The sequence below is a fragment of the Loxodonta africana genome, chromosome Y (genome assembly GCF_030014295.1).
Source record: "Loxodonta africana isolate mLoxAfr1 chromosome Y, mLoxAfr1.hap2, whole genome shotgun sequence".
Taxonomy (NCBI): domain Eukaryota; kingdom Metazoa; phylum Chordata; class Mammalia; order Proboscidea; family Elephantidae; genus Loxodonta; species Loxodonta africana.
Window position 1 is genome coordinate 19,220,565 of NC_087370.1, and position 15,551 is coordinate 19,236,115.

The window sequence follows — 15,551 nt, forward strand, 5'->3', positions numbered from 1 at the left end:
GCTATGACTGGACCGTTGCCCCGTACACAGGTAAGGGAAAAGCACCTTAGCCCCCTTCCTGACTGTGTTCCTTGCACAGCCCCTTGGGCTACGTTTTGTTAGGCACCTTCAAGCTGATTCTGACTCATAGCGACCCCATGTGACAGAACAGAACTGCCCCATAGGGTTTTCTAGGCTGTGATCCTTATGGAAGCAGATTGTCAGGCAACTTCTCCTGTGGAGCCACTGGGTGGGTTCGAACCACCAACCTTTTGGTTAGCAGCTGAGTGCTTAACTGTTGTACCCCCAAGGCTCCTTAACAGGACCTTGCAAATACCAGGGACTCATTGACCTTGATGGCGCTTTTAAAAATCACTTCATTGAGAACAAACGGTATGCCTGGTATATAGGATTCTAAGAGTGCAAGTCTACATAAACTAAGTTACACAACGTTTGCCCAGGTCAAAAATAATAACTGAAGGGTTATTCACTGCACGCTGTATCTCATTACCCTCCCCCCCCCAAAAAAAAAACACCATTGCTGTGAATTACATGCACAGGTATGAAACCCCATTGCCATCCAGTCAGTTCCGACTCATAGCAACCCTAGAGGACAGAGCAGAACTGTCCCGTAGAGTTCCAAGGCTGTAATCTTTACGGAAGCAGACTGCCACATCTTTCTCCTGAGGAACTGCTGTGGGTTTGAACCACTGACCGTTCGGTTAGCTGCCGAGCGCTTAACCACTGTGCCACCAGGGCTCCTTTGTATCTCATTATCTCACAAGTATTTTAGCCTAGCAGTCTTGGAAATAATACACTTAAAAGTGAGCAATTCAACAGAACCTTAGTCAGTCAGGAAAACCCTGCTAGAATAACACTGCATACTTCAGGCTTGTTGTTACTGGGTGCTGTCAAGTCAATTTCGTCTCATAGTGACCCTAGAGAACAGAGAACTGTCCCATAGGGTTTCCAAGGCTGTAATCTTTACAGGAGCAGATCACTAGGTGTTTTCTCCTGCGGAGCCACTGGGTGGGTTCAAACCTCCAATCTTGGGTTTAGTAGCTGAGTGCTTAACTGTGTGCCATTGGGTCTACTTGAGTGGCTTATATCTCAAGACCCCCATTTTCAAACTTTTCTTGAAGTTCTGGTCCCTATCCTGATTCTTGTTTATGAACTCCTCTGATTGATTCTCCATCCCCCAAGAAGGGTTCCATGTGTGGCTGCTGGTACTTCAGTTGTGTTGGAATGGAAAGGAGGAATTCGTTCTGGACCATCTCCCAGCTCATCCGTATTAAAACTGCACCCCCCTTCCTTATTTTTCCTCCTGGTTCTCCATTCCACGTTTGCACCCACCAAAGGTGCACTGCCCAGTTGTCATGGAGGAGGCAACCCTGACTCATGGCGCCCCCATGTGTATCAGAGTAGAGCTGCGCTCCATGGGGTCCTCAATCGCTGACTTTTCAGAAGTAAATTGCCAGGCCTTTCTCCTGAGGTACCTCTGGGTGGTCTCAAACCTCCAACCTTTCGGTGAGCAGCTGAGTATGTTAACAGTTTGCAACACTCAGGGACTTCAACCAGAATCCTTGGGTGGGGGAAAGAGGAGAAACTGAGGGCTGCATGGTCAGACACCGCCATTAGGGGGCGCCATGTTACATAGCCTGACCAACTGGTAGCCAAGCTCCCAGGAGGAATTTCGTAACCCCCGAGAGAACGGCTGGTCTGTCTTCCACCTAAAGAGAAAGGCTCACTTTTTGGTTCAGAAGAAAGAATCCCAACTGGTTCCAATCCTTCGCTGTAGCAGGAATTATTATTTGACAATGGGAAGGTTTTCCAGGGCATGGTTTGAGGCGAGACACGGTTTGGCGTTCACCTTCTTGTTCTCGGCTTGCATTGCTGTCTGTAAGACACAGAACTTGCTAGTTTAATTCCCCAGCCAGAGCCGATTTATGATTCCTTCATGCAGTTCTATTAATAGCATCGGGCTCCAAGTAAACACTCATTGCATGTAATGCCACCGAATAAACTGTCGCTGGGATGGCCACGATGGTACTGGTTCAGATCAGCAGACTGCTGGTGCTAACCACCTGCCTCCCTTCCTGTCTGCCTGCTCTACCTTTCCCCATTAACAAGCCTCTCATAAACAACCTTCCATTTCCAAAGAAAGAGAAAGCAAAATGATAATGACGTGGTGTGCATTTGAAAATAATGAGATTTCAAGCCTTCGTTCCTCCCCGACACCCCACCACTTCACGATAAACTGGGACTGGGAATCGGATTTCGAACCGGCACCACAGTGGCCCAAAGGATACTATTGTGCACGCAACTGGTGAAATGACACGTCCATTTGACATATTCACCCACCCCGCCTCCTTCTCCACCGCCCGAGTACTTTATCTGCACCTTGCTTAAGCCACTCTTCATTTTCAGCTCTAGGTTATTATAAGGTCTTGCGGAAAAAGCCTGAATCCTTGAGCAACCCTTAAACCAGGGTCTTATCCATCATTGTTACTGTTACTCTGACTCACTGCGACCCCACATCCAACAGAACAAAATGCTGCCTGGTCCTGTGCCATCTTCATGATCTTTGGGATGTTCGAGTCCATTGTTGTGGCCACTGTGTATTTCGAGTGCCTTCCCACATAGGGGCTTATCTTGTTGTGATCCATAGGGTTTTCACTGGCTAATTTTCAGAAGCAGATCACCAGGCCTGTTTTCCTAGTCTGTTGGCCTGGAGGCTCTGCTGAAACCTGTCCCCCATGGGTGACCCTACTGATATTTAAGATACTGGTGGCATGGCTTCCAGCCTCACAGCACCATACAAGCCTCCACAGTACAACAGACAGATGGGTGGTGGCATATCATCTTGCTTTCCCCGAAACAATTAGGTGCAAGGTCGGCATCCAGTGCTGTCACTATCGAATGAACGAGCTCTTTCGCTGGGAAGTACCGCTGACCGCGCACCGCCGTGAGGCAGCCATCCTCACCGTGTGGAAAGCGGGCTCTGGATGGGAGGCCTGCATTTGAATTCCTGCTCAGCCCTGATTGATTCTACAAACAGAGGTGATGTACTTAGCTTTCGCCAAGCCTCGCCTTCCTCACCCCTGGAATGGGATGGACGATCATGATTCCTGCTGCCTGAATTACTGGCCCTAAAGTCCAGGACCAGGCACAGGGGCCGGCACTCAACAGGCAGCAGCTGTGATAATTCATGTCACCCGACCACCCCTGGAACTGCATAGCAGCCTCACAGTTCCAGGGTTTAACCCACCCCCGAGTGGCTTCACTGAAAAACCCCTTTCTTTACTCTCATCCCATATTACGGATTGAATTGTGTTCCCTCAAATACGTGTTGTAAATCCTAAGCTCTGTACCTGTGGATGTAATCCCATTTGGAAATAGGGTTTTCTTTGCTCTGTTAATGAGGCCATATCAGTGTACGGTGTGCCTTGAACCTAACCACTTTTGAGATATAAAAAGAGCAGATTAGATTAAAAAAAAATCCAAACCCATTTCCATCAATTCCGACTCATAGCGACCCTATAGAACAGAGTAGAACTGCCCCATAGGGTTTCCCAGGAGCAGCTGGTGGATTTGAACTGCCAACCTTTTGGTTAGCAGCTGAGCTCTTTACTTACAGTGGCCCTAAATGGGGGAAGATAGATGCCACATGGAGATGGCCAGGGAACACTACAAAGAATGACGGAGAAGCTGAGACAAGTACCTTCCCCCAAAGTAGACAGTGAGACTCTTCCCCCAGAGCTAGTGCCCTAGTGCTTCTAGCCTCCGGAACTATGAGAAAATACATTTCTATGTGTCAAAGCCACCCACTGCCGGTATTTGTGTTACAGCAGCACTAGGTGACTAAGGCGCCCCATATCTGTGGAGTCGGTGGTTCCTTGGTTACAATCCCAACACAAGATGGACAATCTCACAGCTAGGAATAGGGCAATAAACCATAATAACGTGGTTGCACGGCAAACAATGAAATAGTAAGAATGCTTCATTATGGATAAGCCTTTGCAGGCAGAAAAACTGGAGTAGAGAAAGCTTTGCTGCCTCTAAAAATCCTGGACGGGACATACTCTAAGTAAGAAACACCAGGCCTCTCCAGTCAATGGCTTCCACCTCAGCTGCCTACGTGCAGTGAGCTTTTCAAGAGTTTCATCTGATTTTTTTTTCTTAATTTTTATTGTGCTTTAAGTGAAAGTTTACAAACCAAGTCAGTCTCTCATACAAAAATTTATATACACCTTGCTATCTATCCTAGTTGCCACCCCCCCCCCCCCGCCATGAGACAGCACACTCCTTCCTTCCTCTCTCTTTTTGTGTCCATTCGGCCACCACACAATCGTTCAACATGCTCCCGGTCTACTGCGTAACCATGAGAGGCCCTTCTTGGAAAGACGGAATGTTTCTCAAAACACTCAAATGTATTAGGCTTACAAAATGAGAAAAACATCCTGAGGAATTAATATAATGGCTTAGGAGAAGGATTTTATTTCTGGGCAAAAAAAAAAAATCATCTATAAATATTATATCAAGGCCTAACGCAGACCTTGGTTTCATAGGTATTGCAAACAATTTATGCTCTTGGCTGCTAACTTGAAGGTTAGAGGTTCAAGTCCACCCAGAGTCGCCTCGAAAGAAAGGCCTGGCGATGTACTTCTGAAAATCAGCCATTGAAAGCCCTATGGAAACCAGCCCCAAAGCAAAGACCATAAGGCAGGAAGGGGCAGGAAATCTGGGCGAATGGATATGGGGAACCCGTAGTGTAAAGTGAAGGGGGGAGAGGGCCGACACATTGCGGTGATTGCAACAAATGCCACAAAACCATTTGGGCATCAATCTTTTGAATGAGGAACTAATTTGCACTGGAAACGTTTACCTAAAACACAATTAAAAAGAGAAAGAAAACCGTATGGAGCAGTTCTACTCTGGCACGCATGGGGTCACCATGCGCTGAAGTCGACTTGACGTCAACTAGTTTAATGCAGGTCTCAAAGATGGAAAAACACTTCATTCTTTTCTGTAGGGAACTAGTAGTGGGATAACTCTGGATTGGAACACTTTTTAACGAATCAGAATAGATGTATGTGCCACTATAATGAAATGGGGAAACCCTGGCGGCGTAGAGGGGAAAAGCTACGTCTGCTAAGCAAAAGGTCAGCAGTTCAAATCCACCAGGCGCTCCCTGGAAAATCTATGGAGCAGTTCTACTCTGTCCTATAGGGTTGCTATGGGTTGGAATCGATTCCACGGCAACAGATTTGATTTTGGTTTTGGATAATGCAATGGGGAAACCCTGATGGTGTAGTGGGTAAGAGCTATGCCTGCTAACCAAAAGGTCAGCAGTTCAAATCTACGAGGGGCTCCTTGGAAACTCTATGGGCAGTTCTACTCTGTTCTATAGGATTGCTAGAAGTTGGAATTGACTTGATGGCAACAGGTTTGGTTTGGTTTTTGGGTTATAATGAAATAGAAATTAATCTACAAGTGTAATGATAAAACACAGGCTTGCTGCCAGCCAGTAGAAGTCTTCTATGTAAGAAACCTGATACATTAAATAGAACACTCATTAAAGAGACAAAATAGTCTACTGATTTATACTACAAACTACACTGATTTCTACTACTTAAAAAAAAAAAGATTTTTTTTTTTTAAGTAGTAGAATTAGATGTGGAAAATGTTCATTGATTTGTATGCAACATTTTAGGAAGGAAAAAATAAAAATAAAAGGAGGCAGGCTTGGATTGGTGTAAGTAAAAGCCCTGCCGTGGACTGAGTTGTGTCCCCTGAAAATATGTGTATCAACTTGGCTGGGCCAGGATTCCCAGTATTGTGTGACTGTCCACCATATGGTCATCTGATGTGATTTTCCTGTGTGTTGTAAATCCTACCTCTATGATGCTAATGAGGTGGGCTGGGTGGCAGTTAAGTTAATGTGGCAGAATTCAATCTACAAGATTGGATTATGTCTTGAGCCAATCTCTTTTGAAATATAAAAGAGAGAAGCAAGCATAGAGACAGAGAGACCTCAAACCACCAAGAAAGCAGCCCCAGAAGCAGAGCACATCCCTTGGACCCAGAGTTCAGCACTAGATAACTAAGAGAAGTTCTAAAAATAATGCATTCTTTTTACGAAACTTGTTCGGGAAAACATCCTGGTTTCGTTTTTCCTAGCATTTACACTTGCACTTTCTTCTGTTCTATCATGAAATCACCATGTTAGAGCAGAAAGGAACTTAGAAGCTGCCTAGTCTGTACTCTTGATGTAAAGACGATGAGCCTGAAGCCTCAAGATTTAAGACCACCCGCGTTCACAGAGATCACCAAGGGAAGGGCCAGAAGGAGTGTTCAGGCTTCTTATTCTTTAAGCCAGTCCTGTTTCTCAAGACGGTTAAAAAATAACAACAGCTACAAACAACTCGCTCTCATAATCACAACAGCTGATCATCTTCACATTCAATTTGCTCCTTAAAACATTAATATTTGGTTTAAATATAACACTCATTATATAATGGGTCAACAGGTCAACATGCTTATGTCTGCTTCTGCATAACAATTAAAGGCCTGTCTCGGAAAGATGGAATGTTCCTCAAAACACTCAAATGTCCTGGACTTACAGAACAATAAAAATATCCCAAGAAATTAATGCAATGGTTTAGGGGAAGGATTTTATTTCCCTCGCCTAAGGAAAGGAATTTAGACTGATATTGCAGTGTATTTTCTTGTCAGGTTGGTGTTTTAGAAGCCTATAGGTCTGTAGGTCCCTATACCAGTTGTTGTCAAGTGGATTCCGGCTCACAGAGACCCCACGTGCTCTGTAGGGTTTTCAACAGGTGATTTTTCAGAAGTAGATGGCCAGGCCTTTCTTCTGAGGTGCCTATGGGTGGATTCGAACTGTCATCCTTTCGGTTAGTAGCCCAGGGCTCAACTGCTCCAATCTGTAAAGATTCCAGCCAAGAAAGTCCTAAGGAGCACAGTTCTACTTTGTAACATATGGGGTCTCCATGAGTCTGAACCAACGTGACAGCAACAGGCTTGGTTTTCTGGTTTTTACAGGCAGAATTAATCTTTGCTTGGTTAACTCTTTTCTGTTGTTGTTGTTGAATATTTTCTGACTGTAAGGGAATCTGGGACATACAAAAGAAATTCATAGGCAATCAGATTAAAGGAATGAAAATAAAGGAAACCCTCCATGAGACAGATTGACACGGTAGCTGCAGCAACGGACTCAAACATACCAATGACCCTGAAGGTGGCACAGGACCAGGCAACATTTTGTTCTCTTGTGCATGGAGTTGCCATGAGTCAGAACTGAGTCGATAGCAACAACAACATATTAAAATATTAACTTAAAGAAACTTTTCACATGGATTTGTTGTGTTTTTTGATCAGCTATTAAGTGCTTTTGGAATTTCTTTTTTAGCAACAGCTCTGAAGATTTCTGAACCATTTCCAAACTGATAAAAAGACAACCAGGATGTTCCCTAGCTGCAAATATGGTGAGACTTCGTCTTGTTGACTTTGGACATGTCATCAGGAAAGGTCCATGACTGGAGAAGGACATCGTGTTTGGTAAAGGAGAGGGTCAGTGAAAATGAAGGAAACCTTCCATGAGATGGATTGACACACTGGCCTCAACAGTGGACTCAAACATACCAACCATCATGAAGATGGCTCAGGGCTGGGCAATGTTCCCTCCTGTTGTGCGTGACGTAGCCATGAGTCACAGCTAACTCCGAGGGGTATTGAGGGAGGACAGAGGGGAACACTTAATGCAGGTTGCAAGAGCAAGGGGGCGCCAGATGAGGCACAGAATGATGTTCCAAGGCACCACAAATATGAAAGGTGCCTGACTGAGGCAGCCGGACAAGAGGGGAAAGGCATTTCTGCTGATGCATCTTTGCTATCAACATCTATTCATCAAACCCATGAGCTGACTCGGTGGCAACTAATAGCAACAACAAAGATCAGAGGAGGAAGCGACTCAACCACTGTTCAGACACACAGTCTTCACACATACGCACCAAGGCTCCAGTCCATCTCCTCGGTGGCATCCCCATAGGCGCCATGCTGACTCTTGCCCTCGAAGTCCTTGGAGGAGAAGAGGGCTGTGTGCACGTGCAGGTAGGACAGGACAAGCAGGAAAGGTGTCTCGGAGTTCCTGCAAACAGAGGCCACAGGCAGCATGAGCACACGAACTATCCTGCTGATCAACAGCGGTCTCCTACTGTGTGCAACAATTCAGAAAAGACCACAGAACCATATCCAACATTGTAATTTTGTTCTGAGAACAGCAGATCTCCACAGTGGCTGGAGGAAGCGGCTTACTGCTACCTTCTGAGAATCAACCTACGGAAGGACGACACAGCCAAAACAAAACCCATTGCCTTCAACTCGATTCTGACCCATAGCCTCCCCATAGGGTTTCCAAAGGTGTAAATCTCTACAGAAGCAGACTGACACATCTTTCTCCCACCCAGTGGCTGGTTGTTTTGAACCGCCGACCTTTCGGTTAGCGATTGAGCGCCTTAACCACTGCTCCATAGCGATCCTCAGATGACCCAAGGCAGGCAGAAATATACTGGGAAATTGCCTGCTTTTCTGGATTCTATTCTTCCTTCTATATAGCGATTGCTAAAAAAAAAAAAAAATTTTTTTTTTTTTTTTTATGAAGCCAAGCACCTTCAAAATAGTATTCTCGTATCTCTGGTGTTCTCTTTGGAAAAACAAAATTATATAGATACTGACATACGTGTATATATAATGTATATGTCTATATAGGGTCGCTATGAATAGGAATCAACCCTATGGCAACAGGTTTTGGTATATAGCCATCTCTACATAAATACCCATATTCATTACTATATCCATATCTATATCCAAATCCTCTACTATATCTGAGGAGCCCTGGTGGCACAGTAGTTAAGCGCTCAGCTGCTAATGGAAAGGTTGGTGGTTTGAACCAACCAGCTATGCTGTAGGAGAAGCATGTGGCAGCCAGCTTCCATAAAGATTACAGCCTAGGAAAACCTACCTGGCAGTTCTACTCTGTCCTATAGGATTGCTATGAGTCAGAACCAACTTGACTGCAATTGGTATCTCTCTCTCTATCCCCCAATCTATCTAATCTATCTGTCCGTCCATCCATCCATCATCTATCTATCCATCCATCCATTCACCCACCCATTCATAATCTATCCATCTATCCATCCATCCATCATCTATTCATCCATCCATCCATTATCCATCTATCCATCCACCCACCTATCATCTGCCTACCTACTGACCTATTCTTGTTGGTTACCTTCAAGTTGATTCCCATTCCTAGAGACCCCACTTGTACAGGGGTTTCAAGGCTGTGACCTTTCAGAAACAGACTGCCAGCTCTTTCTTCCATGGCACCTCTAAGTGGGTTTGAACCATCAACCTTTCGGTTAGTAGCTGAGCGCTTAACTGTTTGCACCACCAGAGATCTATCTATACTATCACCTATTAAAGACAGTATCTTCAGTTGCCAGTTCTTCTAACAATCCATTTTTTTTTATTAACTTTTATTGAGCTTCAAGTGAACGTTTACAAATCAAGTCAGTCTGTCACATATAAGTTAATATACATCTTACTCCTTACTCCCACTTGCTCTCCCCTAATGAGTCAGCCCTTCCAGTCTCTCCTTTCGTGAAAACTTTGGCAGCCTCCAACTCTCTCTATCCTCCCATCCCCCTTCCAGACAGGAGATGCCAACACAGTCTCAAGTGTCCACCTGATATAATTAGCTCACTCTTCATCAGCATCTCTCTCTCACCCACCGTCCAGTCCCTTTCATGTCTGATGAATTGTCTTCGGGGATGGTTCCCGTCCTGTGCCAACAGAAGGTTTGGGGACCGTGACCGCCGGGATTCCTCTAGTCACATCCAGACCATTAAGTATGGTCTTTTTATGAGAATTTGGGGTCTGCATTCCACTGATCTCCTGCTCCCTCAGGGGTCCTCTGCTGTGCTCCCTGTCAGGGCAGTCATCGATTGTGGCCGGGCACCATCTAGTTCTTCTGGTCTCAGGATAATGTAGGTCTCTGGTTCATGTGGCCATTTCTGTCTCTTGGGCTCTTAGTTGTCGTGTGACCTTGGTGTTCTTCATTCTCCTTTGCTCCAGGTGGGTTGAGACCAATTGATGCATCTTAGATGCCCACTGGTTAGCTTTTAAGACCCCAGACACCACATTTCAAAGTGGGATGCAGAATGTTTTCATAATAGAATTATTTTGCCAATTGACTTAGAAGTCCGCTTAAACCATGGTTCCCAAACCCCCGCCCTTGCTCTGCTGACCTTTGAAGTATTCAGTTTATCCTGGAAACTTCTTTGCTTTTGGTCCAGTCCAGTCCAGTTGAGCTTACCTTCCATGTATTGAGTGTTGTCCTTCCCTTCACCCAAAGCAGTTCTTATCTACTAATTAATCAGTAAAAAACCCTCTCCCTCCCTCCCTCCCCCCCTCGTAACCACAAAAGTATGTGTTCTTCTCAGTTTATACTATTTCTCAAGATCTTATAATAGTGGTCTTATACAATATTTGTCCTTTTGCCTCCTACTGATTTCACTCAGCATAATGCCTTCCAGGTTCCTCCATGTTATGAAATGTTTCACAGATTCGTCACTGTTCTTTATCGATGCGTAGGATTCCATTGTGTGAATATACCACAATTTATTTACCCATTCATCCGTTGATGGACACCTTGGTTGCTTCCAGCTTTTTGCTATTGTAAACAGAGCTGCAATAAACATGGGTGTGCATATATCTGTTTGTGTGAAGGCTCTTATTTCTCTAGGGTATATTCCGAGGAGTGGGATTTCTGGGTTGTATGGTAGTTTTATTTCTAACTGTTTAAGATAATGCCAGATAGATTTCCAAAGTGGTTGTACCATTTTACATTCCCACCAGCAGTGTATAAGAGTTCCAATCTCTCCACAGCCTCTCCAACATTTATTATTTTATGTTTTTTGGATTAATGCCAGCCTTGTTGGAGTGAGATGGAATCTCATTGTAGTTTTAATCTGCATTTCTCTAATGGCTAATGATCGAGAGCATTTTCTCATGTATCTGTTAGCTGCCTGAATATCTTCTTTAGTGAAGTGTGTGTTCATACCCTTTGCCCACTTCTTGATTGGGTTGTTTGTCTTTTTGTGGTTGAGTTTTGACAGAATCATGTAGATTTTAGAGATCAGGCGCTGGTCGGATATGCATAGCTGAAAATTCTTTCCCAGTCTGTAGGTGGTCTTTTTACTCTTTTGGTGAAGTCTTTAGATGAGCATAGGTGTTTGATTTTTAGGAGCTCCCAGTTATCGTAAAAACCCATTTTTAATGCTAATCCCCTCTTGTGTTCCCCTGTACCACCCACCAAATTCCCACACACGTCAGCCCATAACACGTATCTTTTACATCTTTCCATCTTTCTGTTCTTGGCAGTTTGAACCCATTCAGGGGCTCCATGGGCCATGTCTTCCCATAAAGACTGTTGTTGTTGTTGTTAGGTGCATTGAGTTGGTTCTGATTCATAGCGGCCCTGTGTACAACAGAACAAAACACTGCCCGTTCCTGCACCACCCTCACAATCTTTGTTACGTTTGAGCCCATCGTTGCCTAGAAAACCCTATGGGGCAGGTCTACTGTGTCACATGAGGTTGCTATGATTCGGATTCGACTCGATGGCGCCTGACAACAACTTTAGAGCAACTTTTGCACAAACCGTGTTGTGTTGATGAACTCTTCCCATGTGCTCCGTGGCTGGATAGAGTTGCTGAAGCTGAGAGAGCCTACGGGATATTCCTTCCAATCACAGACATGAACTGATGCCATGCTAATTGCCAGTCACAGCGCCAAGAACAGCCGGCCGCTTAACTGTTGCACCACCCGGGCTCCTTCTACTCTAGAGAAGGTACTACTAACTATATATAATCAATTCCTGACTTCGGTTCTGGTCATTTTGAAGGGATTATCCCCTAAGCCTAACATCTTTGCCAGTCACTAACAGTTCCAAATAAATATTTACTTAAATCATTTTTACCTTTAGGATATGTTTTAATACCCTAACTCCTCGTGATAACTGAAAACATTTCAAAATTAGATGAAAACAGAGTGGAGTAGCGTATTAACGTAAAGAAAACAAAAATCCTCACAATTGGACCAATAAGTAACATCATGATAAATAGAGAAAAGATTGAAGTTGTCAAGGATTTCATTTTACTTGGATCCACAATGAATGAGCATGGAAGAAGTCAAGAAATCAAATGACATATTGCATTGGGCAAATCTGCAGCAAAAGACCTCTTTAAAGTGTTGAAAAGCAAAGCTGTCACCTTGAAGACTAAAGTGTGCCTGACTCAAGCCATAGTATTTTCAGTCACCTCATATGCATGTGAAAGCTGGACAATGAATGAAGAAGACCCAAGAAGAATCATCGCCTTTGAATTGTGGTGTTGGCAAAGAATATTGAATATACCACGGACTGCCAAAAGAACAAACAAATCTGTCTTGGAAGAAGTACAGCCAGAAAGCTCCTTAGAGGCAAGAATATGTCTCACATACTTTGGACATGTTGTCAGGAGGGACCAGTCCCTGAGAAGGACATCGTGCTTGGTAAAGTAGAGGGTCAGGTAAAAAGAGTAAGACCCTCAACGAGATGGACTGACACAGTGGCTGCAACAATGGGCTCAAACATAACAACGATCATGAAGATGGCGCAGGACCAGGCAGCGTTTTGTTCTATTGTAGACAGGGTCACTATGAGTTGGAACCAACTCGATGGCACCCAACATCAACCCTGCAACTCTAGTAACTTTACCTCGAATAAATAAATTGGTGCATACTTTTCCGAATGCATTTGTAATTCCTAATGCTGGTATAGCTTGAGTTCCTTCAGCCCACACAGCTCCTTCTGGGCCAACTTCTCAGATCTCCCAGTGACAACACTTCTCTTTTAAGGTCAACCCTTGCATTTATTAGCCCCTAAAAAAAAACCCAAAACCAAACCCAGTGCCGTCGAGTCGATTCCGACTCATAGCGACCCTATAGGAGAGGGTAGAACTGCCCCATAGAGTTTCCAAGGAGTGCCTGGAGGATTTGAACTGCTGACCCTTTGGTTAGCAGCCATAGCAGTTAACCACTACGCCACCAGGGTTTCCTTATTAGCCCCTAGTCCTTTGCAATAGAAAAATAAAGCACAAAACATCACACTTTGAGTGACGGCTGAGCCAGACACCTCCTGTTTTCTGCAAACAGGCAGATCAAACTGAGCATGTCATTGTTCATCTTTTGTACAGTGCTTTACAGTTCCAGCGCTTGGTGATAAATTATATCACCTTTTTTTTTTTTTACAAGAGTATAAAATAAAAGAACATTGTTATAATTATACAACTAAGAAGCCCTGGTGGCACTACTGTTAGGCGCTTGGCTGCAAACCAAAAGGTTGGCGGTTTGAACTCACCCAGCGGCTCCCTTTGAGAAAGACCTGGTGTTGTTCTCTGTAAAGATTATGGAGTAGGTAACCCTAGGTAGCAGTTCTCCTCTGTCGTATAGGGTAGCTACGAGCCAGAATCGACTCAGTGGCATCCAACAACAACAACATGGTTTCTCACCATTATTTTCTCTCTCAAGCCTTCTAAAGAAATCCCATAACATCACACAGCGTAGTAGGTTGAATTATGCTCCCCTAAAAGATATGTGAAGTCCTCATCCCTGGTACTTGTGAATATGAACTTATTTGGAAGTAGGGTCTTTGCAAATGCACCCACATTAAGAAGAAGTCATGCTGGAATAGCTATCTGCTCCAGTAAATATCACAGCTTAGGAAACCTTATCGGGGCAGTTCTACTCTGTCACATGGGGTCGCTGTGAGTCCAATATCCACTTGACAGCACCCAACAACAACAAGAAAGCAAAAAAAGTTTCTAAGTGGCTTGTCCTAACTCTCGCCATAACTGGAACTGGAAGACATGAGAGTGGAATGCCCGATACCTGATCCGTAACTCTCACCATTCTTTCTCAGGAGGGACAGAAGGGATGTTGATGTTCGGATGGAGGCGTGGGCGTTGTCATCCTCGCTCGTGATCTACAAGAAAGAATGACTACGGAGCCATCCCGTTGGCTACTTAGGAGGAGAGATGCCCTGAAGAAGCCTGGGACTCTGGCCATACATGGTAGCCTGCTAAGCCTCCTTTCCAGTCCTTCTGGGGGAACTTTATTCACACATGGCCAGACCGCACTTGCAGCTCCTTCTCAAGATGCATGGTGTGGTCCTTAAAACTGGCTTAGATTCCTCAAAACAAACTTTAAATTGCACTCTGTATGCTTATTCCTAAATAGACAGTTACATTATGCATGGGGGCAATTCCACCGCAATTTCTATCTCATCTGTTCTCCCACTTATTTTTAGATTTAAAGTTAAGTAAAAACAGAAGGATGCTTAAAAAGTCAATCTTCTGAGCACAGTATATGGTCATAGCTGGAGATGCTGGCTACGGCTCCAGAATTTGCTGAGAAGGAAAAGCTGTGCTGCTGGGTTCCAGCCCAGGTTCAACTGGGGTCACCATATTTGGATGGCAGCCCTCTTGCCCAAGAAAAAAAGATACAGTTTTAATAAAAAAAAAAAAAGACAAAGAAGAAAGAGGATGCAGCCAACATCATGGGCAGAACCACAAGATGGGGGCATGCATTTAAGAAGTGGGAGGTGAGGATGGCAACATAAATGATAAAGAGGGCATAACAAGCAAGTAAGTGAGCCCAAGATAAATGCCAGGAGTCCCTCCATGGCGCAAATGGTTAACCATTTGACTACTAGCTGAAAGGTTGGTGGTTTGATCCCACACAGAGACACCTCACAAGACAGGTCTGGCAATCTGCTTGTGAAAGACTCCATGGGGAGTCTTATGGGGTTACCATAAGTCAGAACAGACTTGACAGCAACAAACAACAACAATGAGATAAATGATGTTAATGATGAGCTTAGAAAGGGAGGTGAAGTCAAAGACTCACCCTTCAGAGTTCAGTCATGGTCTGGGTATGTGGCTTTCATTTTTGGATATTGGAAGAGGGCCTTTGGTGTAAGGGGAGAAGGTTAATAATGTGCTCATTATTATAAAGTGCACACCTTTATAGAATTTTTTTTCTATCATCTCTCTAGAAAGCAGCAGATTTTTCATTCAACATGCAAGACATCATAGATACCAGTCAAGGTCCAAGGTATCAGAATAGAGTGATGAGGTTTTATATACAAAAATAAACCAGGAAAACGTAGGAATGCATACCCAGCTTGCAAAAAGCCACCATCACACGCAGATTTACCACCCAGGCATAGAGGTACAATCAGTGGCGCGTCAGACAGATATAAATCTTCGGTGCCCCACACACATCCTGGGGCATGACTGACAGCTCGCTCTTGGCTGGAAGAATTGTCCCTTAGCAAAATCCTTTGAGGGATCGGGAGAGGCCACTTCCCTAGGACACCTGGGTCTCCCTTCTTCAGCACGACCTTGAACATGGAATCACCTCCGCGAGGTGGTGGGAGGGAACCACTGAAT

The 15,551-nt window shown here is 44.4% G+C and overlaps 1 protein-coding gene across 4 annotated transcripts in view; it reads right to left on the reverse strand.

Annotated features, from left to right (window-relative positions):
* Window positions 1-15,551, reverse strand: part of LOC135228988 (steryl-sulfatase-like) — a 196,341-nt gene that overhangs the window by 84,004 nt on the left and 96,786 nt on the right. For all 4 annotated transcript variants that reach the window (XM_064278727.1, XM_064278729.1, XM_064278728.1 and 1 more), the window contains exon 7: window positions 8,010-8,146. In XM_064278727.1, the coding sequence (XP_064134797.1) occupies window positions 8,010-8,146 (137 nt within the window). The remainder of the gene's footprint in view (window positions 1-8,009; window positions 8,147-15,551) is intronic.